Below are 22872 nucleotides of genomic sequence, written 5' to 3' on the forward strand. Positions count from 1 at the left end.
AGGCAAATTTTTCTGTCAGTGTTTTTTGTTCTTACCTGGAAAGGAATAACAAGATTCACAGTTTCTCCAACTCTCCGAGTATAGGTTTGTTTTAAGTGTCTTGGTAGACGAATCTTTGGAGGTTCTGAACAAAACAAAAGCTCATGTTAAGCACTTATCTTCCTTTCTAACCAAGGCTGCACTGGTGTGCATCAAGTTAAAAAGGAGACAGGGTGGTCTAAAATTCCCAGAAGTGACTAATGAGTGATGTGTCTTAAATTTCTTGGTCCCACAGCATTGCATTCAGGGTACCATCAGCTTTTGTAATAACAAATGCTACAATGGTGGGAAGGTTAGAGCAACTTTAAAAAAGCACCATCAAGTTCAAGTTCTGTGGGGGAAAAAAAAGCCCTGAAAAACCGAAAAATAAAGGTTCATAAAGGAAACAAAGTTATGAAATTTTTAAGGACCATTTCATTATTTCTAGCCACCACACAATGGCTTTGTAAGACCACAGCATCAGTTACCAATAACAAGTATTAACCTTAAAAACCCCCAGGTGTTAGTGTGGAAACAGGGTGTATTTGTGGGTAATCCTGTAGGTAGCAGGATCTTACCTATCACTTCCTTGACTAAGATAGGCTGTGGGTGGTACTTGGGCTCACTTTCACCAGCAGCATTCACAGCTTTTACTCTCACAAGGATTTTCGAGCCAGTTGGAAGGCCATTAATGGTAAACTTCGTTTTGTCTGTCAGCTCTGGGTTAGCCACAATCCATTCATCGGCTGGTTTAGGGAAGTGAAGGGAAGAGGACAAATCCAAAGAATATGGAATTATAAATATATCCACAGCATGGATGAGGAAGATTACAGAACAGCAATAGATTTGTTAGATTCTAACTTCTATTTTGTTTTTCTAATTGTGCTGTAACAATGTAGATCTACTTTCATACGTAGAAAGGATGTTTCAAACCCTAAAGGGCTCCTGCTGATTACATATTGTATATTGACATGCTTATATACCTTTATATAATTATACAAATGTTATTAGAATACATCTATAATTTAAGTGTACCAGAGAGAAAACTGGCAAGATTTTTAAAATTCAGCTAGAATAAAAGAAGGGGGACAAACAATATGTTTCCCAAAGCACTCATCGTTACTTTAACGGCTTTCTTGAAGAGAAATGGTTTTGCAATTAATTTCAACCACTACTGAGTACCCTTGAAAGTATAACTGAGAAATAGGAGAAACACAGAATAATTACACATTACAGTGAGATGACATCTCTCCTCATGCCTTTAAAAAAATGAAGGCTGTGTCAGAATTATTCACATAATTACAGCATTCTCAGATTTTTAATTCTACCCCCAGGTAGTCACACAAAATTCATGGAGTGATCATAACAGCAGAGTCTGCAATTACAAACCATACTTTCTTATGTCCTCGCAGCACAGACTGCCCTAACACTGCTGGCACCTGGGCACAGGAGCCAGATTTATGAACTAGCAAGTCAGGATCAATACTTCCCACGTCATGTAAAGCTAGCACTATAAAATGGGCACAGAAGACAAGAGAGCTGTTATGAACTGGAGAGCCCTGCAGAGCTAGAGCACAGTGCTCTGGTACATTTTCATAACTGAGAGTCTTGCTTTTAGGAATTAAGTCTTCCTTCAAGCTTCTAGCAGAAAAAGATTTCAATCAATGAATGTTTCCCGAGTATCTCCCCCTCCCCTTACACCTATACTACAGAAAATTCTGTAGACTGTTGCCCCTAAAATTTGCTATCAAGAATTTATGTTTACTTTTATGAAGAGACTTTTTCTTTCATTAAAGAAGACTTATATCCTTTGTGGAATACTGTACCTTCCAGATTAAAAGGTGGCTCCCCCAATTCCTCAGACAGATCTGTCGATATACCTTGAGAGAATCCATCTTTAAAATTAATCAGAGACACCCACTTTCACACAGATGGAGCATTTTGTCAGTGGTTAGCAATTCCTGTTAGTAAGTATGCAAAGATAGATGCTGGGCTTTACAGATTTAGAGAACCCATATTTAGGGAGAATGCAGGGAGAAAAGAGATGGAAAGAGGGCATCTAGATCACAGAACAGTTATATGTGATGCCCACAGGAAAGACAAAGGATGAAAGAAGAAGAGGATATAAAGTTGCATGAGTATTTTGGGCCACAGAACAGCCCTAGAAATATGAAAAGAAAGAGACAAAAGGAACACTTGGAAGAGAGAAATGAAACAAAATGATGGTGAGAGAAAGTGTAGAAGGAGAAAAGAACACATTGCAGAAGAGATTAAAAAATCAGAGATAGATTCTGAATACGAGAGACAGGAAAAAAAGAGATATTGGAAAAAAATTTGGAGGAAACAGAGGAAAAGAACACATTTAGCTAAAGGTAACATAGATAGAAGATTAAAGAAGACCAAACCCATGGATGATGACAGATATGATGTAAACCCTAAGGCTTTATTTCCTGGAAGAAATTATCACTGCCCTGGATTTCCTGTAATCCTGGGGCTGGCTATTTTGGAGATAATAAAAATACTATTCTAGTATCTTTACATGGTTCTGGATGAGTACACTGGCAAAGATCTCAGCCAACAGAAACTCTGAACTACTTATTTACTGGCTATGAAAACATATCATCTGCAGGTACAATAGCCTGTGACAAGCAGATAAACAAATTGTCTTGGGGAACACCCAGGCTGTGCTCCCCAGGCTGCCCTCAAAATGCCCCACAAGAATGGCTCAGCAGCACTCCTTACTAGTGACTGACTTCTCCAGTGCCAATAGGATTTGGTCTACTCCACATCTCCACAGCAAGAGGGCCGGACTTGGATATTGTAAACTAGGGAGTTCCCTCTCTCTCTCTCTCTGTATGTATATATATATTTATATATATGTATATTCTATATTCATGTTATTCACACCTGTGCAATGCTGGATCAGCATAGTCATGATGAGACTCCAGTTCAGTAACATGCACAGAGTGGTGCATGGTTAAGGACTCCAAGAATCCACCAAGCTGATTGAGATAAGTGGTTCCAACTAAAGGGAAATACCAGTTTTGCAAAGCCAAACCAATGTTTATGATACATTATTCTTCTAAATTATCTTTATATATATATATTGTTTTCCTATTGTCAACTTGTGATTTCTCCTAATGTTTGCTATGTTAAGGAAGACTCTAAAAAGCCCTCTTGAAATTACTTCAGTGACCACAATGAAAGAATGGAAAATGCAAATACAGATGAGTTTACAAACAGATAGCTAAGAGAAAAAACAGCAGAATGAATATAGACATAAAAATTATCTTGAAATTAAAAAGAGTTATTAAATATTACAGAAAAAATTAGTTTGAGGAAGAACAAGCACTGAAAGGACTGAGAAAAAAGAGGCACTAAGATATTGCAAGAAAGGAAAAAAACAACTGAACAGAGAGAAAAAGATGAATAATCCAACAACATGACTTTTAAAATTGGTATTTTAAAATTGGCATTTTAAAATTGGCATTTTCTATTTATCTTGCTTCTTCCTAAGAATTTTCATAACATATATACATAATATCAATTGTGTATATATAGATGTATATGCATATATAGGAGGCATATATAGATATACATAAACACTCAAAACTATGTAAAATACATTGTACCCATTGTATTTTAACTGAGGTGGGTAACAGTAAAATGACAGACTTGGCTGCCATTTTGTTGTATCTTCATATGCTTAAAACCTATCTGGAAAAAAAAAGTAAAGAATTTGTTCCATTTAACAGGTATACAATGTTCTTCTGTCTAACAGCCCTTTAAAGACAGATTTAGAAGACTCCTTTTCAAAGCCATACTTACAATTTACCTGTCTGTATTTCTCATCCTCTCTTATAACTTAATATGGATATCCCATACTGTAATGTCAAGCACTTTTTAGCTTTTCCCTACCATACTACCCAGCACTAAACAAAGCATAATATACAGCATACATGGAGGTCTGCACATTGACAGACCCTTTAATCTTCCCCTACACCTGACCTGTGCAGTGGAAACAAAACACTGTATCTTGATGGAAGACTGCATGCTTACTCATTCTGAGCTGTTCCCGCAGCTCCCTCCCAATATACAAGGAAAACCCTTCCTACCATTCCAGCTGTGTCTGCCTTCAGGTACTCTTCTCCGGGTCTCTGAGCTTCTTGCAGTCCTGCTCCTTAAAGATATTCATCTCAATACTACAAGATGCTGAGTGCTCCTGAGAAAAGCCAGTGGTTCTTCTTCACACCCTCTCCCACTCGCCTGAGAGAGCTGAGTGTACTCTGATGCCGTGGCACCTGGCCACGTTTATGACCTACTGTTTTCCTGGATTGTCTGAATCTGAAACATGTGACAGCATGAATGACAGGTTCTGCCCTCTGCCTTTTATCTCCAGGCTATAGACTGCGTTCATGAAAAGCTTTCATTGAAATAAATGCCTTTGTGGAAACAAGGTGTTCAACCCATCTCTTGATTTACAGCACAGTTAAGAGAAACAGCAGTGGAGCTGAAGATAACTGTGTTCCCTTCATCCACAGCCACAATATTGCTGCAGTTGATGCTGTTGGTCCACAGAGCCTGGGAGTTGCACATACCACTCTAGGATATTTGATACTTACCCAGATGCTGGTGGATTTTATCTTTTGAAAGTAAGCTACATTTGATGCCAGTTCAGGAGAAAATCTGCTGGAAAGTACTAAGTTTCTGCTGCTTGATCATCAAAGACTTGTAGTTGAAAATAAAATATGTATTTCCCTGTTCCTTCTAATTTTACTCTCAAAAGTTATTTCAGTCTCTTCCACCTTCAGTTCTTATGTAGTTTTGGCTAAGATGGACATAAAGATCCCCATAACTGCACTGAATTTGAGAAATTAAATATCTAGACATGAACTTTGCATGCCTAAATGACTTCTACAGGAGGTATTGGAGAGGCTGTTCTCAGTGTTGGCACTTGAAGTAGCCTGTGAGTAAGATGTCAGCAGGGACCACCCTGCAGAGGACCTCCGGTCCCTAAAACCCAGCCAGCCTGAATATATTTTGGGCCACACTTGTAGCCATTCATTAATTCCTACACCTTCATCCACCAATGAACTCTTCACTGCCCTGACACTCATTTAGTATCTAAAAGAGGATGGTTATTAGCACTTGGTACACTACAACAGATTATATGGCTTTTGATTTGGATTTCAAATCAAGCATAAGATACAAGGAACCACAGTCAGTGGGTGGCATCTGGAATACAAACCAAATGAAGCCTGAACAAAACCCTGCTCCTTGAGGTTTTCTGCCTGATTAGTCTCTGCCTGACAGCCAGAGCACCTGATACCTGTAGAGAAAAAATGGAAAAAGTCTCACCCACTTTCCCTGTGAGTCAGGTACCCCGGGCGTTGTCACTTACTTCCTTCGAAGCAGTATTCCACCACATAGCCGTCCAGCCCTGCCGCCCCAATCTGGTCTGGGGGCCTCCACTTCATGGTCACCGAGGTGTCGGTCACACTGTCCACTGCCAGCAGAGTTGGGGGGCTGGTAACAGCTGAAGCAGGCAGGCACAAGGCAGAACATGGTGTTACAATTAAAGGTTTGTGTTTGTGGTTTGCGTTCCCCTAGTTTGGTACCAGAGGTGACAAGCTATCCTGCCTAACAGGATGATTTCCCATCATCTCTGGCACATCTTTCCTGATTAGGACTACACTAGGAGAAAGCTACCTCATCCCATATCTGCTCACAGGCTGACCCAGAGACAGATTCCTCCTGCTGAAGAGAGAGAAGGACAAGCAGCTGTGGCTGGTAGAGCAGGGGAGTTGGGATTCTATCTCAGCAGGTATGTTCTGGCAAGAAGGGAGCATGCTGGAGCTGTAACACCTCCCTCCTTCCTCCTCCTCTGCATTCTGGGGGTGCTGCTGAGCAAGGGGGGAACCTTTGCTGATCTACAGAACAAGACACCTTTCTTTTACAGGGACTTGCGGCTGTCACAACAGTTTGAAAATCTGTTTCCTCTTGTAAAAGGCGCTGAGTTAGCCTGTCACTATGTGAATGACAAAGCCTTCTAGCTGTCACACTAATATAAAAATTACAAAATTAGGTGACTATAAGAACATATTAATGGCTATTTTCTAAATGCATACCCATGTCTGTGCTCTTGGCTACTTACCTAAAGGAACAAAGGACTTGGAAGGCATACTTGGCTTGGACATGCCGATGGCATTGACAGCAAACACACGGACCTCATAAGCAACACCTTCAATCATTTTCTTTGGCTCAAAAGTTGTTTCCTTACACAGTTCAAAATTCAGCCTCATCCACCTGGAGCTCTGTTTCTTTTTCCTCTCAATGAAATATCCTTTTGACCAGAAAAGATTTTATTACAGTAACTGATGGCATAAAGATCAGTAATAAAGGGTCTATTTTTTGACTGCCCAATGACGCTTTTTTATCTGGATACACCTCAATATCCCCTTCTAGCTCCAGAGTGATTTAGGGACAATTTTCCCTATTGCAAGCTATCTGATAGTCACCTGTTTTGTTTTCATGGCCATATATGAAATTTTTTTAGACTTAACTTAGAAGACTGCTGTGTTTAGTTCAGAGTGAAAAGGGCCTGAGTGAAAAGACCTCTGGGCCCCTCTCACTTTCATCTTGGTTCAGTTTATTAAATCAGTTTAGTCAGTAAATTGTTTCTGAAATTGCTTTTAACATTCAAACAGACTGATAAGAGTTCAAAGTTGTTTTATAAGAGGTTGTCTTTCAAGCAGGGGGATTGATATTGCAGTAACATACAAAGTGACAAATCTCAAAGCATTAGAAAAACAGGTATCTGATAAAGTCAAAGAGTAGATAGAACATTCTAGCTACTGGATATTCCAGGGCCTGAGCTAAACTCTGATCCTGTTGTATCCACTATTCGTGTTTGCTTCTTTTGTCTATATTAGAGAGTCACCACCAAAAAAAATTAAAAAAAAGAAAAGTATGTACCTAAAATGGGTGATCCACCATCATTTGCTGGAGGTTCCCAGGTCATAATACACCAGTCTTCACCCACCTCAGTCACATTTGGTGCCTGAGGAGGATCAGGGACATCTGTTGTAAACAAAGTAAATATTATTAAAAAATATATATTTATTCTTTTCACATAGCTTGAAATTAAAAATGTCAAGTAAGAAACAAATTGAAATAGTTTTTGAGGTGCAACAGGACTTCCTAATGAAGAGAGAAAGAGAGAGAAAAAAAGAAATAAAGTGGATCCTGGCTGGTGGTTAGGAATGGATGAATGCCAAGGTCTTCTGCACAGTCGAGACACTTGAGAGGCTCTCGAGGGATGTGCCAAGACAGAGCCCACAGCCACAGAGAGAGTGGAGAGCCAGGAGTGATAGGGGCAGCCTGAGGCAACCAGAGAAGTTTGGCCCCTGGCAGCAGTGATAATTAACTCCTACTTAAATCCCTTCCAAGCTCCTACTCCCTTCAGTAACACCCAGCCTTAATAATTGCACCTCAGTTTTCAATTGCCTGGAAATGGGGACAAATAAGAAAATGGAAGTTTCCTGAGACTACCACAGTGATAAAAGACATGGCTCATGGGCACTGTTTCACACGACTTACCAACCACTTTAATGTTGATTAGAGCTGTGTCCTCTCCAGCCTCATTCTTTAAAGTGATTCTGAAGGCACCCGAGTCCTCCCTCTCAGCTGCATCAATGACCAGGCAGCTGCTGTCTGGGTACGATTCTGCTCGTATTCTTCCACTGTCTGTGACCATCTAGGAACCACAGTGAGCAGAGGGAAAAGTCATATTTTCTGGATTTGAGAGTCAAAATACTCAAGAATCAAAATTTGAAAGTATTACAGGCTGCTTCAACAAAAGTATTAAAGAAACTGTAAGAAAAACCACACCAAACCTCAGCATTTTAGACACCTAATGATGAGAAAAATGAAAAAATAACTAAAGTAAGTAATGGTTACTGCACATTTCGTAAGTAAAGGTAATAGTTTGCTACTCATTTAAGCCATTGCATCACAAAGGATGAGGCACTAGGCTTCTCCTGTGAGAAAGAAGATACTTTTGTAAACACCACATATCATTAATTTGATGGAAAAAGAATAGAGGATTCCTGCAAAAGTTAGATCAAAATTTCACTCATTCACTTTAAAGGTCAGAGTGATTGTAATGGTCAGTAGTTTCTCCTCACAGATTTCAATTGCTGTTACATATTTTGGAATAGGAGCTCTCCTAGAATACTTCCCTGTTTGGACAGGGCCACAGGTGATGACATTACAATTAATATTTAAAAAATAGTGGTCACATATTTGACCAGATAGGTCTGATGAATGCAGTAGTGGTAACATGTCCCAGCTTCTAAATTGCACAATAAAAATTTAAAGGTGAAAAGCAAACATTTTGGTATTTATACAGTCAGGGATTGATCTAAGCAAAAGTTTTGCATTAAGACACCAGATGCAAGACCCCAATTGCCCAACCTATTGTTTCATTTGAGGCCTGCACTCCATTAGACTTTATCATTCATTTTCCAAAACCAGACTATATAATGGCTTCCTGACAAAACCTGGCAGCCGTTCTGGCCATCAAATGTACAGAAGAAGTAGCCATTTGGTAAATTTTCAGGAGTTTTCTTCCGCATCCCATACATCCTTTTCCTCTACTATTTTTTATAGCAAACCCTTTTTTTTTCTTCATTAATTTCAGCCTTTCCTTAAAAAGACCGAAAAGATATTAAAAAATATTAATCCTTTTTACTGTTCTTTTTTGAGCAAGGAGCATTTTAAAATAGAGGGCATTTCCCCCTGTTTTTCTGCCATTAAAATCTATTGATTTTAATCTTCAAAAGCCAAAGATTATTATTTGAAGGAAAAGGCTCCTTGTTAAGGTAAAGAAACATTTACAATGACGATGTACCTTGTCCCCTCTGCTCCAAAAGACTTTTGGAGGTGGTTCACCAGTGATGGGGATCTCGAGTCGTAGCTTGTTTCCTGCTACTACTGTCACAGTGTTATTTTCCCCAAGACCATCCAGGTGAAGTTTAGGAGGATCTGAAAAAGGAGAGAGATTGTCAAAGTTTGATATGTAGCTGCTGCTCTGAGAGTTTAGTGACCTGGCACAGGTCTGCAACACACAGAAACATGCTCCATGTTTTATTTTCTTGGTATTTTTTAGCAACCGAATTTTGTTTCAAAGAAAGCTTGTGAAGAAAGATCTATTTAGTGAAATAGTTGCCTGATTATAAATAAATCATGGCACCATAGACATTTTGAATAATAAGACCATATGTAAAAACCCACAACTGTTTCCCCGAGGCAGAATTAGGTATATTCAGGTAACTTCACAGAGCGTTTTCCTCTAAGTGGTTCTTGAGAATTTCAGTTGTTTTAGGACTTTTTAATGGCACATTTAATCACACTTCAGCCTTCACTGTCCTCACAGTTTAAAATTTATTAACCCCTTTTCTGAAAACAAAATTATCACTTTTGTTATACACTGTGTGTAAGGAGAACAACAGATTAATATCCTCTTGTAACTTTTTGAAACATACTAGAAATATAACAATGGTCATTCCCCTCTAATACTACTTCCCTCTTCATTCTCCCTAAATCTCACCAACACTTTTTCTAATACAGATATCCCACATCTCTCAGGTTCAATTAAAAAATGTTTTCTAAAACTTTGGTAATTTATATTGATCTCCTTTTGACTTCCAAGTTGCTGGTTGCAGTTGGAAGTGGGAATAGTCAATGCCCTGTTTTATTTTTTTTTAAGGACTGGGATCACTAACAAGCCTTCTGCTTTGCTGAATGAATCAGAATAATTTTTCCCTCTAGATAGCATTTAATGTTTTTAGTGAATAGGTAAATACGTGCTTATTCTACTCTCTCATCACACTAAATCACATTTTGCAATGTTAGCAAGCCAGTTCTTAAAGATAGCAGTGTATATCTGAGAAGTGGAGAGCAGCAGGGGTTTTACACAAACTCTTCATAGTGGTCTAGGTTTAGGAGATCAGCCTCAAGAGGCCACCCCCAGGAGCTCCCCCCAGCACATCAACTATGAGCAGGTGCTGAGCACAGGCAAAGAACTCGCCCAGCAGCTCAACTGCACTTTGCCAAAGCTGCAGGTCTGTGCTCTCAGGTGGATGCCTGCTCAAAAGATACAAAGTGGTTGTAATCAGGGGTATTTCAAGCTGCTTTTAATTCCCAAAGATTGCAGAAAGATGTTCTATACATGTCACTGTGCAGTGTACTTACCCACAATATGTACTTTGCATGGAATATTAATGTTGTAGGCATCTGGTACAAACATGTATTCACCCTCATCATCAACAGCAGAAACTGGTATCACAAATCTGTGGATTCTGTAAAAGAATTGAAAAAGAAATTATTGTAAATTATTTTTCAAGAGTGATTGAAGACATAAGGAAAAATTTTATATCTGTCTAAGTGTGTAATATTAGTGACAGAAAAATCCTTTGCTGGTTGCCTAGTGGTATTTTAGGTGATTAAATACTGTGTGCTTTGTACAAAATATTATTGAGACTACCAGCAAATAATGTGACCAATTTTAATATTGTTTGTTTGAACATAGAACAAGAAAAATATAGGAGTGTAGTCTTTTTTACACGGGGATTCTATACTGCTGCCATTCTACTGCAATTTGGTAGTTCAAGAAAAAATCTATAGGTGGTCCCATTGTGGGAATATTCTGACTTTTGTTGGACCATCTTTGTGAGTTGATACAATCAGGAGCTATGAGAAAAAGAGGCATAGAAAGAAAAGAGAAAAAGAGCTGTGTAGTTTTAATAGTGTTGAACAATAATTTTACTTTTCTGCTTAAAAATCCCATACCAACAGCAAGGGCACAAAAATCAATAGCTTGAATTTAGGTAGATCAAGGATTTGGTTATTGTCTTCCACAACCAAAATACTCAAGATTAAGGGAAGCAAGGAGACATGGATTTTTAAATGACAGAAATAAATAATTCTTGAGGGACAGAGGTTAGGCTTGATTAGCAGATAATTTTTACTGAAGTAACCCAGATACTGGCACATCTCCACAGTGTCATTCCACCAAAAGCCAAGTCAATACACAACAGGCTTACCTCCCTTTGTGATAAAGCTTTACACGGTCACTAGCTTCAATCAGCTGCCCATTTTTGTACCATTTCCCTTCCACATTCTCAGATATCTCACACTTCAAGTGGATTTCCTGTCCCAGTCTCACAGTCTGGTCTTCTAGTGCAAGTGATATCTTCAGTGGTCTCACTTAGGAACACAGAAGGAGGTACATTAAAGAAAGATGATCAGTAGCCATGGGGGATAATTTCCAACTTGATAGTAAAACAGCATGAATTGGTCAGGGTGCCAATTTGTACAAAATAGTCAAGAGCAGCATGACTACTACAAATAAAAATGTACATTTATGCATAGTGCAAGATAACTTCAGAGGATGGATCAGATACATTTTGTTTTAAAACACAAGCACTTTAAAGAGATTGCACAAACAAAGCTGAGAGGGCTACACAGTCGTGCTTGTGCCTAGGTTTGGCTTTCCTGTGAAAACCTCAAAGGACTGAAGAAAAGCAGATACTTCCCTTGAAAATTCACTTTGTTGGTCTATTGCACCTTTGGATGGATTGTGTTGTTTTCCATCTTAATGGGGTGACAGAAAATTAACAATCAGAGCTAGCTCATGGCCTGCTACTGGAAATAATGTCTAAAGGGAAGTCAAGATTCTGGAAATTCACAGCAAAAAAACTGGCATGGAAGTTAAGTCTCCCTTTTAACTGCAAGAAAATTGTTCATTTCTGTATGCCAGCACACTGTGATGTATGAATTTGAGGGCAAGGTGGATGATACTCACAGTCAACTGCAAGCTTGGCTTCTGATTGCCCTCCAGTTGTCATTACTGAGTAGGTTGCAGTGTCATTTTTGGCAGCTTCCTCAATGACCAAAGTGTGTTTTTTACCCTCAACCTTAATTCGATACCGAGATTTAGGATCGTTGGTAAGTTCTACACCATTTCTAAACCTAATGGAAAGCAAAGAATATTTATTTTTCCACAGAAAGTCCTGTGCAAGTAAGACTTCCATAGACTGAAATTCCCAGAGAAAACTGCACGACTATAAGGCACTAGAAAAGGTCAAACAAACTCATCCATGAATGTGTAAGGGTATTTTTGGTGTTGCTACATTTTTGAATAAAGTTTTCTTGAGATTTTCCTAACAATTTTTAGGTTTCCTACTGGTGTAGGAAAAGCTGCCCCCATTTTTGCCCACAATTAAAAGCTTCTGACTCTTATTTTCATGGAAGCTGTTCAAAGTGTGGTTTACCATTTCACGTTTGCATCATCCTCAGACACTTCACAGCTCAGTTCTACTCGTTCCCCAACATAGGTGCTGGTATCCTCCAGGCCTTTGGTCACCAAAATTGGGGGATCTTTGGAAAGAAAAAATTACAGATTTATAGTCTGAGAGGGAAAACCAAGTGAAAGAGAGATTTTCTAAATCATGCTGTAGAAGGCAATATTACTTTCAAGTTCTAATATGAGTATCAATGCAGCCTTTTCTGCCTTAAATCAGAAAAGTTGTTGCTCTTTAGAATGCTAGTAGGAAATTTGCTCAATAAAAATAACATTTCCTCATATTAATACCTGTTCTGCTTTGGTAATCAACACCATGGGAGCAAAGAGAGTGAAGATATGGCCTCCCATTCATAGCTGTTGATAGAGTCTTCTCTCAAATCAGTGCAAATGCAATGAAAACTGGCTTCTAGAATGCCTGATCTGAGGGCACTTGAACAATATCAGAGTCCTCAGGTACCAGGTGCGGTGTTAGGGGAAGCCAGTGCTATGAAACACAGGTCACCAATATGGCTTAAAATTTTGAAGGGGACCACAGCCCCACTAGATCCCAATGCGCAATATCAAGTCAACTATATCCTCATCTCAGGGTTTTCACTAAGCTGCTAAATACAGGATGAGAAAAAAAAAATGGCCAGGGATCACAGAAATACCAACTGATCCTAACAGCTGGTAATACAAATTCAAAAATACATCAAAACTAGGTCCTCCTTGTTTATTTCTGTTGCAGCCAAAGAAAGCACATAAATTTAGGGCAGGTGAAACAGCATCAAGCTGACATAGTTACCTCTCACAAACAGTTCTGTGGAGCATTTCTCATCACCAGCAGTGACATAATAGCGAGCATCGTCTGCCATCGTACAGTTATTGATGAACAAAATTCGCTGGTTACCTTTGTGCTCAAAAATGTACCTGTTTGGACAGGAATGCAGCAAAGACCCATTAGCAAAACTTCTGGACCCCCTTTTTTTAAATGTAGAAAGTGCTGTAGAGATTTTTAGAGGCAAAAATTCTGGGGTTTGTACAGTACTGGGAAAATTGTTCTTGGAAGCAATTTCCAAGTTTCAACAGAGCTGTCACAGACTTCAAGCAAAAAAAGAGCTGTGGTGTAGAATGGCAATGAGCTGTTTTTGGCTTGTTCCAAGATCTCAGGTCTGAGTGGTATGAAAAGAAGAAATTTAAAAAAAAAAGAAGCTGGAGTCAAATGATGGCAAATAAAATGGAGTCTGAAACTCTAGATGAGTAAAGCTGAAAATAACTAGTAAGAGGACACCATCACTCATTCCAACATTTTTGTGAAGTGTAATAATAGCCAAAGTTAAGAAGTTAATATTATTGGTAGGCCAGATGGCACAAGATATCAGTAATGGGATAGGGGGTTTTGGTAATGGGATATGGAGCCTTTCACCTTTATGTCACCAGTTTAGATCTGCTCCAGGTTTGTAATGACCAAAGCTCGTTAGCATCTGACAGCTGCTTCAGCAGCCTAGGAGAAATGCACTGGAGCACTCAATCCAGCCCCTCCTGCTGGAGAGGAATCCATAGAGCTGCCTGCAAAACACCTCTGAATTGCTCATGCCATGATAAAGGGGCTAAAGAAAAGGTACTCTGTTTTCCATTTATTTGTCAATCATGAGTTTTAACCAAAATCCTTTATTGATTTCAACAGAATGAAGAAAATCTGCCTCATTTCTGTAACAGGCCTTTTGTTAATTACCACATTTTTTTTAACTGGTCAGAGGAAAAAGTATCTACGATTTTGTGCTGCTGAGAAACATTTGAGGAACATTACATCGTTATGCACTTCTTCCCCAGGTGTGTCTGACTGTGAGATGGGGTTTTCTGCACCAGGTTGTAAGAGCAGGTTGTACCCACATAAAGTACTGGGCTCAACTTCTGGGCACTGCTCTACACGTACTCAAATATCTGCACCTGCACACCTTCTAGGAAAAGCCAGAGAATAAACCAATATGCAGGTGGTACAAGTGAAGAAGCTTGTGTACACTACACCTATTGCTCATGACTGGTGGTGCAGGTTGTTGACTTCAGTGCGTTAAAGTTAAAGTGAGACAAACCTCACACCCTTTTTCTTGGGTAGTTTATGAGCCAGATGGGTATGTGATGTCAACATCTTAGCACACAATTACTGCAAAAAGACTGTGTCCACCTCCAGACACAGGACCAAGGGCAAGTGATTTATTTACTTGCAGTGCTTCCTGATTTTTGAAAAACTACTGAGTAGGAAACTGTGCCACTATTTTGAGGATCTCTAAGACTACTGTCTTCAGACAAAAAAGACAATTTGTATTACATTTAGCCTATTACTCAGGACTTTTCTGGGTCCTGAGCAGTATAGAATCATTTGCATACTCTTCATGTCTAATGAAATTCAGAAATAAAATTGGTGCATGTTGAGCAAAGAGAGAGATCTATGCAACACACTTGTCAAGGGAGTACAAGTGTATCCATTTTATTGCTTACATATGATAAGATCATCACTTACTTTGCACTTGGTCGTATTTCTTGGCCATTTTTATACCACTTGAGTTCCACTGTTGGATCTGCTAGCTCCACCATGAACCTTACTTTACCTCCTTTGTCCACCTGGTATGCGGGATCGAGGCCTTTGGCAAAAGCTGTTGTGGAAGTCGAGTGTTATTTTAACATGAGATCAGTAAACAAGAATATGGATGTTGAAATGACATTGCATAAATCTCATCAAAGCTGCCAGAATACATGCAAACAAAATTATGAATATTCTCACACTGGTCTGCATGGAATCATCTGGAAACATTAGAATAAGCACAGAGCTGTGCAGATCTGGTTATCCTGACCAAGATCAAGATGATATCTCTTCAAGACTTTGCAGTGTGACTGTATTCCAAATAGGACCAGGTAGGTGTATCAAATGAAATACATAAATAAAAATTAATGTGTAATACCGTAACATATATTATGATGTGAGGTAATGGATGAGGAGAGAGTGTGTTACACTCTCAGCTGGGTTACAGCTGGATTTGTGGAGAATTAAACCTACATAAAAGGCATGCCTCCAGGAAACCAGTGACACAGCAAATGTATACACTGCATCCAGTTCTGAAATGCTGTCCAGGAGCAAGCAGGAGCCACACAGTATGCTGGGCAGTGTGTGCATTTATATGTGTGTGCAAACATACTCTGGTCATTTACATGTATTTTATATATACATGTACATATATTTTTCTGTATGTAATTACACCTCTCATACTATTCAGTAGGGTAGATGGGGAAAGACAGGGCTGAATGTCCCCCACCAAGTGCAGAGTGGAGGGTCTGTAGTACAGCTGGGGTTTCTGAGCAGTGGAGAATAAGTGCAAAATGAAATTATGAAGACCAAACACTGCATGCATTTAGAGTGACCTCTGTTTAGAGCAGAAGATATTGATGGTAACAAGGTGTAATTTCTGTATTGTTTGATCAGGTGACACCTTTCCACACACCTGGGGGACATTGTTCCAGATAGAACCAGTGTTTGTCAGAGAGGGAGGGATGCTTTAGGTAAGCACTGAATTGGACAAGGTGTTTACACTTCCAGCATGGACCGAAGCTGCCTTCTGATTAACTCCTTGCAGGAATGAGCTGTAGTGTGAAAATCCCCTTGCGTGGAAGTGAAGCCTTTGGATTTTTAAGGTGGATGGCTGTGTGTGACTAATGAGCAGAGGAATATTCTGCCACATCCATACCTGCACTCTTCTTCACTTCCCTGCGCATGCGCTTGAGCCGCTTCAACATCCCCCTGAGGTCAGTGATGCCGTACTGGAAAGCAATCTTCTCGTACTCGCTGGGATTCGCATTCTTCAGGAGATCCCACACGTCCACCTCCGGCTCTTCCTCTTGCTGTTTAACCTCCCTGACGTTACCAAAACAAAATTATGGGAGAAGAGTTAGTGAGGATTTATCATGCCATAAAAAATAGGTGAAGCTGAATCTATGGTGAGGCTAGAAATGGTTTGAGCAAAATTTGAAGGCTGCCATCACATTTTTTTTATTTCACTCAGTATGAGTGGAGTAGCTCAGAATGACATTCACACCTTACTTTGCACTTCTTCGCTTCCGATACAATCAGTTATGAGAATTTTTATATTGCTACAATGCTTAAAAAAAAAATACAGTTTGAAAATATAATAGCATGCATGCTAATCCCACTTACGTCAGTTTTATTTGCTGTAACTTGAGGGGAATCAATCATAATTTAATGATGGCACTACTGAGTCTAAGCTGTACATTTAAAAATTAAATAAAAATGTTTTCAAACCCTGAGTCCTTGTAACTACTGGGGGTCACTGATGACAGGACATTGATATACAGGGGAATCTGTGTCTGTTTATAGTTACGCCAGTGCTTCTCAGTGTTACTTAAAGTTGTCAAATGAATAGGAACTGGAGATTTCCACACCAGCTTGGACTTGAAGGATGGATCTGTTCACTCCCATGTGTATCTCAGTCTTAAGAGCAGGAAATATTTTCAGAGGCCTGTGTGAGGAATCACCTTTACACAGAAGTTTCAATACCATATTTACTATCTGCAACTCCAGGCTAAGACAACCAATAAAGAGAAGTATAATTATTTTCAAAATGGCAGCCATTAAATGATAGAACAATGGAAGCATACTAAACAAAATTATAATTTTTCAGATTGACAATTTAGCTCAAAAAAGTGAACTGCTAGTACAATACTGGAATTGAAGAAGAAATCTAGATTTTTTTTTTTCCTCCTGTAATATCATTAGGAATAGACCAGGAGCGTTCAAATTTGGTCTAACTTATCTAACAAAATCAGTACTTCTGAGAACAGACGAGAAAATAAACTTTTGAGAAATAAAAAAAATACCAAGCTTTGTGAGGTACTGTTAGAGCTGAGCTTTACAGAGTCTAAGAGGGGATTTTCTTTGACATATACAGAAATAGCACTAAAGATCCATGAGAATCTCTGCATGGTTGGATGAGGAACCATGGAAACCACTTTGCTGTTTAGTCCATGATGTTTATTAATTTTCATAATATGTCTGTAATTTTAAAAAGGAAGAGAGGTTCTTCCTGAGTAGTCATTCAAATACAATAATTCTGACATAGCAATGTAAGTTAGACAATCTCAGCTATTTTATATATTATTCCTTTTATCTGTGCTTGTGCTTTCCAGAGGGTGACTGTACAGTGGGTGCTGCCATTTCAGAGACATTCCTTCTGCATGTGGGCAGGTCCAGATCAGCCCTCAAACACCTGTAGAAGCTGAGACCACCCCCCTGGGGCAGCACTGTCCTCTCCCAGCACTGGCTGCTCACCAGCGTCCGCCCATGCCAAGGAGGTGTGCACTCTGTGGGAATCCAAATAAAGCTCCCCTTTAAATCAGGCAACAGTTGAGAATGAGGATCCTGATTTTCAACCAGACTCAATTTCAGGCTTGTTTTCCTTTTACATAACTGGAGAACAAATTTTAATGCTTAGAGCAAGCCAACTTCATTCTGAGACCTCAGTAATTTGAGCTGAGGCCAGAGGCCAAACAGAGCAGGGTTTTTGCTGAGCAGACTGACCTCACCATGAAATCACTTTCAGATGTCTTCCCTAAAATGCACATTTTCTTGCAAGATATGCTTTAAATAAACAAACAAACAAACCAAGGACCTAAATATTTCAGTGTTTTTTAGATCTTGCACCACTTGAAATTTCATTCTGCTACTGATGCATTGCATTGACAAAGCACATCCATTCATGGTGTGACCTACTGAGATAAGACTTGATACGTCTGCCTGCCAACCAGCAGAAAATTAGAAAATAGCCAGTATATTGATTCTATGCATTTAGGTTTGTTTTTTTTTATAAAAAAAACAATATGTTTCGAGAAGTATGAACCAAAAAGGAAAAGTTCTAGGTGTTTCCTTGGTCATACAACCATAAAAAAATAGAAAGAATGCAACTCCCCCATTGCCTGTTATAAAAATTGAAATGAAACCATGGATTCGTCTTCGTAATAATGGGATGTTAATATCCACACACATGGATATTAATATCCACACTGTGGCTTAATTAATGATTTTATTCAATTAAGCTCAGAAATATGAGGTTGCATTTCGGGGCCTGAAGGAAGGTGAACCAATTTGACCAAAGTCAAATAATGGTGTCTAAAACCTAAATATTTGCTTTGTCCATTAACCACACAGTAGGGATACTATGTTTATATGGCTGCACATTATTTATCTTACGAATCTTAAGAGTTAATTGTTAGTAAAATGATAATGTCTCTTAAATCGCATTTATCTTTTAAAAAAACCACCAAGACCTCTTGCAACTCTCATGTTAGTACTGAAACACCACACAAGCAGTCATGAGAACTGGCATGGCAAGTTTTATTTAGTAGGGTGAAAAGACAAACTGAAGGTCCTAATTAGGGATGAGAAGACTGAAAAAACAAAGACCTGGTGGATTGGAATTGGTCTGGGTAACTCTTTGTTACTTTCAGCTTCAGCATTTCCTGTTGCTTTACTTGCTTAAATGCTATCCTCACCCTTATAGCCAACGAGCCCATTGTGACCTTTTAATGTAATTAATACTACAGATTTTCCTTTCAGAGTAAGTGGTAGATGAGAAAAAGGATGTAATTCCTTTTCTAGTTCTCTGTGAGCAGCTGCCATTGATTTTCACGGCATATAGAATTTCTCTGTTTGATTTTAGAAGATGATCAATTAACTATTTTGTCTTAATGTGGTGAAAGACTAAACTGGATTTAAGATCTGAAATAAGTGTCATAACACCAGATTTTCAAGGCAAATCAGAGAAATATGTATCCCAGTTTTTCTCTATCAAAACATTTGAGTTAAAACATGACTGAGAATTTGCATGTACATATTTTAAAAAAAACTACAAAAATTATACCAATATCAATGAGTTGAAAACATGATATATGATTTTTTTCATATCAGGATGCTTATAAAATCAAGTGAAGATGTACCCACAGAGATAAATTTAACCCTTGCAGATTTTTACTTTTGCACCAGACTCAATTTTCTGAACTGCTCATCCCTGTGTAGGAAATTTTCCCCCTCTGCCTTCCATGCAAACACAAAAGAAATAGCAAGTGAACTAAACGTTATTGACCTCTTTAGGCTGAGGCTCACTTTTTTTCCCAGAGCACTCAAATCTGAGGTTTCTTTTCTGCACGCTTAGAGGTAAAATTAATGGAACATTTTTATATTATGCTATGAGAATAATAACTGTTAGAAACATTAAAAAGTTGAAAGGTCACAAGGAGTTATTAATGCTGCCCCTGACTGTTTCTGTGTGCCAACCTAATGGTTTGCAATCCACACCTGCTCACTGCATCACTTGGTTCTCACCTACGTTTCAGGAGACCACTAAAGTCAAGTTCTCCTGCATCCTCTTGTCCTTCACCGCTGTTATTAACAGAAAAAGATCAAATCTTTGTTTAATACAGGAAGACTCAGACAACACGCATTGCAAATGCTCTACACTTCTCATACACTCAACACTGTCCAGACACACAAATAATTGTATGAAATCAACACAAACTTGTATGCTTTTTCACACGGATTATGTTTCTGTAGGCACTTGTGAAAAATAACACAAAGGTTTGCATTGCTTCTTCTTACACCTTGATGGCAAATTTTTGTAACTGAGTACATAAATTTGCCAAGGTTTGTGTTAGATTCCAGTAACACAAACAAATTTGAGCTAGACAACACAACCAGCTTTGTTTTTCATTTTGTAGTGGACAAAACAAAGAGCTTGTGCTGATCTCTTGCTGTGAACACAAAACAAAGGTTTGCATTGCTCGGTGATGCTTTTAACAATGCATAGCTCTGTCAAATACTGATTGAAAGTACTTAACCTTCAAGATTTAACCTTTCTCTAAATGAAGGGAGAAAAAGGTTATAAAAAAGAATAAAACAATACATTGTCCATTTTTACAGATAGAATCACAGTGATGTTCTATGAAGGTGCATTTCTTTCTATGATGTGATCTTTAGCAGAATTGTCTTATCAGAGAGCACTTATAGACAAAAGAAATGCCCTAAATATTTGTATAGAGGAAAAAATAGTGCAACTCTTAACTGAAATGAAGCCAATGTTTAATCAAGATTTTACATTCAAGATTTTGCTTAGAAAATCAGAAAATATTGAGATATTTTCATCTGCTTGGGCAGAGTAGTTATTGCATTTTTTAAAATGTGCTAAAGAAGGAAATACACCTTGAATGTAATATCTTTTGTATTTATCTTTAAATTGAAGTCCTCTAAATAAAAGCAGTTATCTCTGAATTACAGCTTTACTTGTCAATTAGCAAACTGCATTCATTATCTGTTTGTAAAATATTTTCATTCTATATATTTTTAATGTATTTCATCACAAAAAGATGACACCTATACTGGTTAGAATTGCTACTTTATCAGACAGGTAACAAACCTTAAGACACAATGTAAATCTTACACTCTCTGTACTACTTGTTGTTTTTCCTTACTGATGGTATTTACTTTTTACTGTAAGATAACAAAGCCAGATCCTGTCTTCTTGAAATTAATGTAAATTTTCTTTCTGCTTTTCATCAGTGCAGGATTGGGACCAGGAACTTTCATATTATGCCTCACATCATTCAGGAAATATGCAGTAGAATATTTTAGTGAATAAAAATTCATTTTTAAAAACCTCCAAAGAAACATATATATAATTGACTTAAATATTCAATCTTCCTTTAAATGAATGTAATTTCACAGTAGGGGTATTTAATATCATATATACTATATATGGGTTGTAACTATTTCTTCCTACACACCACCAATTGCTCTAGATCCCACTTCTTTAATCTATATTTACAAAATCAGTTTTCTGAAGTACTTGATTCAATTGTCTGACACAAATTCTGTGCATGCCACTAGCATCCATTACTGAGGAGCTTGACAGAATCACTGAAGTTACCTTCTTTTGAAAGCAGATCTGATGTCAATGGATGGAGCAGCTTGGGAGGATTCTATGAAATAACGGTAATACAGGATTAAAAACGTAATTTGAATCATTTATGTAATCAGTGTAATCTGGAATATGAAATTTGTTCAGTTTCCTGCTAAATGAACAGCATTTGTGCTTTCCCTTTGGCATTAAGTTCTGGTATCTGCAAAGATGCTCAGTGCTAAGTGTACCATTTCTCTGAAGTACTCTCTGTGTAGATCTGTTTCTTTGATGTTTCTCTCCATTCCCCTGCCGGCTCTGGCCATCTTGTCTTCTCACTTGCTATGTTCTCTCCCCTGTTGGCTTCTTGTGCTCTCTCACTATGCTCAGCATCAGTGGAAGGAGACAGAGACAGGGCTGTCGTCTCCTCTACAGCTACAGACTCACGTTGATTCTTGGGGGATTCTTGGGGCAAGGAGGAATTCCCCTTGTGTGAATTACCCCTTTGGGACAGCCTGAATCAGATTAAATGGTTCTGATCCACAGACAGTGAATGGATGGATCCCAGCTGGCCCCTGCCTTGCTGACTGGATTTTGTGTGCCAGAGCCTGATTTGAGTTCAATACTGGTTTTATATTCCAGTTTTTCTAATTTCTGGATGCCCCACATGGTATCTATCCCAATGTTCATTTAGGCGATAAATTACAGACAAGAAAGTTCTCAGAGCTCTATACTAAAATGTTCACTTTAAGTATTATTTCATTTAAAGGGTCTGCACAAAATGAAGTGTCAGTTCAAATTAAACAAAAACAAACAAAAAAAGAAATAAATTATTATAAATCTTTACAGATACAAATGTAACCTTACCAGTGACTTCAAGGTCAAAAGAGCAGCTATCAAATTTGTCTTTATAAGATACTTCACAGCGATAGTTCCCTGCATAGTTTTCTTTAGCTTTGATGATCTGCATCTCAAATGTGTGAATCTAAAAATCAAGCAAAGTTGTTTGTTAATATGGGGGACACATTTGCACAAAGCACAGGTTAAAACATGAGTCTTTCAGATATGCACCAGAAACAATGAATAACTCAAGTAATGGGCTCTGAAAAGAAACTGGAACCCAGAAATGACATCAGAAAATTTTGATTTCCCCACCACTGCTTGTCCTGTGCTGGGAGAGCAGAAAATCTGCTTCTGCAGAGTGTCAGAGATCATCACTGAAATCTGTGTGGGGACGCCAGGGTTAGACTCCACTGCTCTTGAACTCCTACCTGTTGTCTTAAACTGATCTTTAAGCTCTCTTTGGAGCCTTGCCCCCATAAGAAGGAAAAGCAAAGACACACCTTAGTGTGACGCTCGAAGGATTCCTTCAGCTGCAGGTGTTTTCCCGCTTTACTGGCCAGATCCATCCATTTTCCTTTAAACCACTTAACATTTGGCTTTCGGAGAAGGTCTTTAGCTTCTACTTTGGCTATAAATGTAATATTCCCACCTTTCAGAAAGAGAAAAGAGTAATGCAGCTGTTGAGGAACGTGGTTGCTCAGTTGCATCTCT

The 22872-nt window shown here is 38.5% G+C and overlaps 1 protein-coding gene across 1 annotated transcript in view; it reads right to left on the minus strand.

Moving 5' to 3' along the window:
• The window catches only part of MYBPC1 (myosin binding protein C1), a 66612-nt gene that overhangs the window by 11439 nt on the left and 32301 nt on the right, over positions 1-22872 (minus strand). Inside the window, exons 8-27 of the mRNA XM_033058117.1 lie at positions 22662-22810; positions 22186-22303; positions 21349-21400; positions 19752-19808; positions 16105-16271; positions 14886-15018; positions 13170-13294; positions 12354-12459; positions 11885-12051; positions 11124-11286; positions 10273-10379; positions 8930-9063; positions 7618-7774; positions 6994-7098; positions 6173-6361; positions 5420-5554; positions 5267-5347; positions 1845-1913; positions 597-764; positions 36-124 (exon numbers count right to left, since the gene is read on the minus strand). Of these exons, the coding sequence (XP_032914008.1) occupies positions 36-124; positions 597-764; positions 1845-1913; positions 5267-5347; positions 5420-5554; positions 6173-6361; positions 6994-7098; positions 7618-7774; positions 8930-9063; positions 10273-10379; positions 11124-11286; positions 11885-12051; positions 12354-12459; positions 13170-13294; positions 14886-15018; positions 16105-16271; positions 19752-19808; positions 21349-21400; positions 22186-22303; positions 22662-22810 (2471 nt within the window). The remainder of the gene's footprint in view (positions 1-35; positions 125-596; positions 765-1844; positions 1914-5266; positions 5348-5419; positions 5555-6172; positions 6362-6993; positions 7099-7617; positions 7775-8929; positions 9064-10272; positions 10380-11123; positions 11287-11884; positions 12052-12353; positions 12460-13169; positions 13295-14885; positions 15019-16104; positions 16272-19751; positions 19809-21348; positions 21401-22185; positions 22304-22661; positions 22811-22872) is intronic.

Source organism: Catharus ustulatus, chromosome 4 (assembly GCF_009819885.2).
Source record: "Catharus ustulatus isolate bCatUst1 chromosome 4, bCatUst1.pri.v2, whole genome shotgun sequence".
NCBI lineage: Eukaryota > Metazoa > Chordata > Aves > Passeriformes > Turdidae > Catharus > Catharus ustulatus.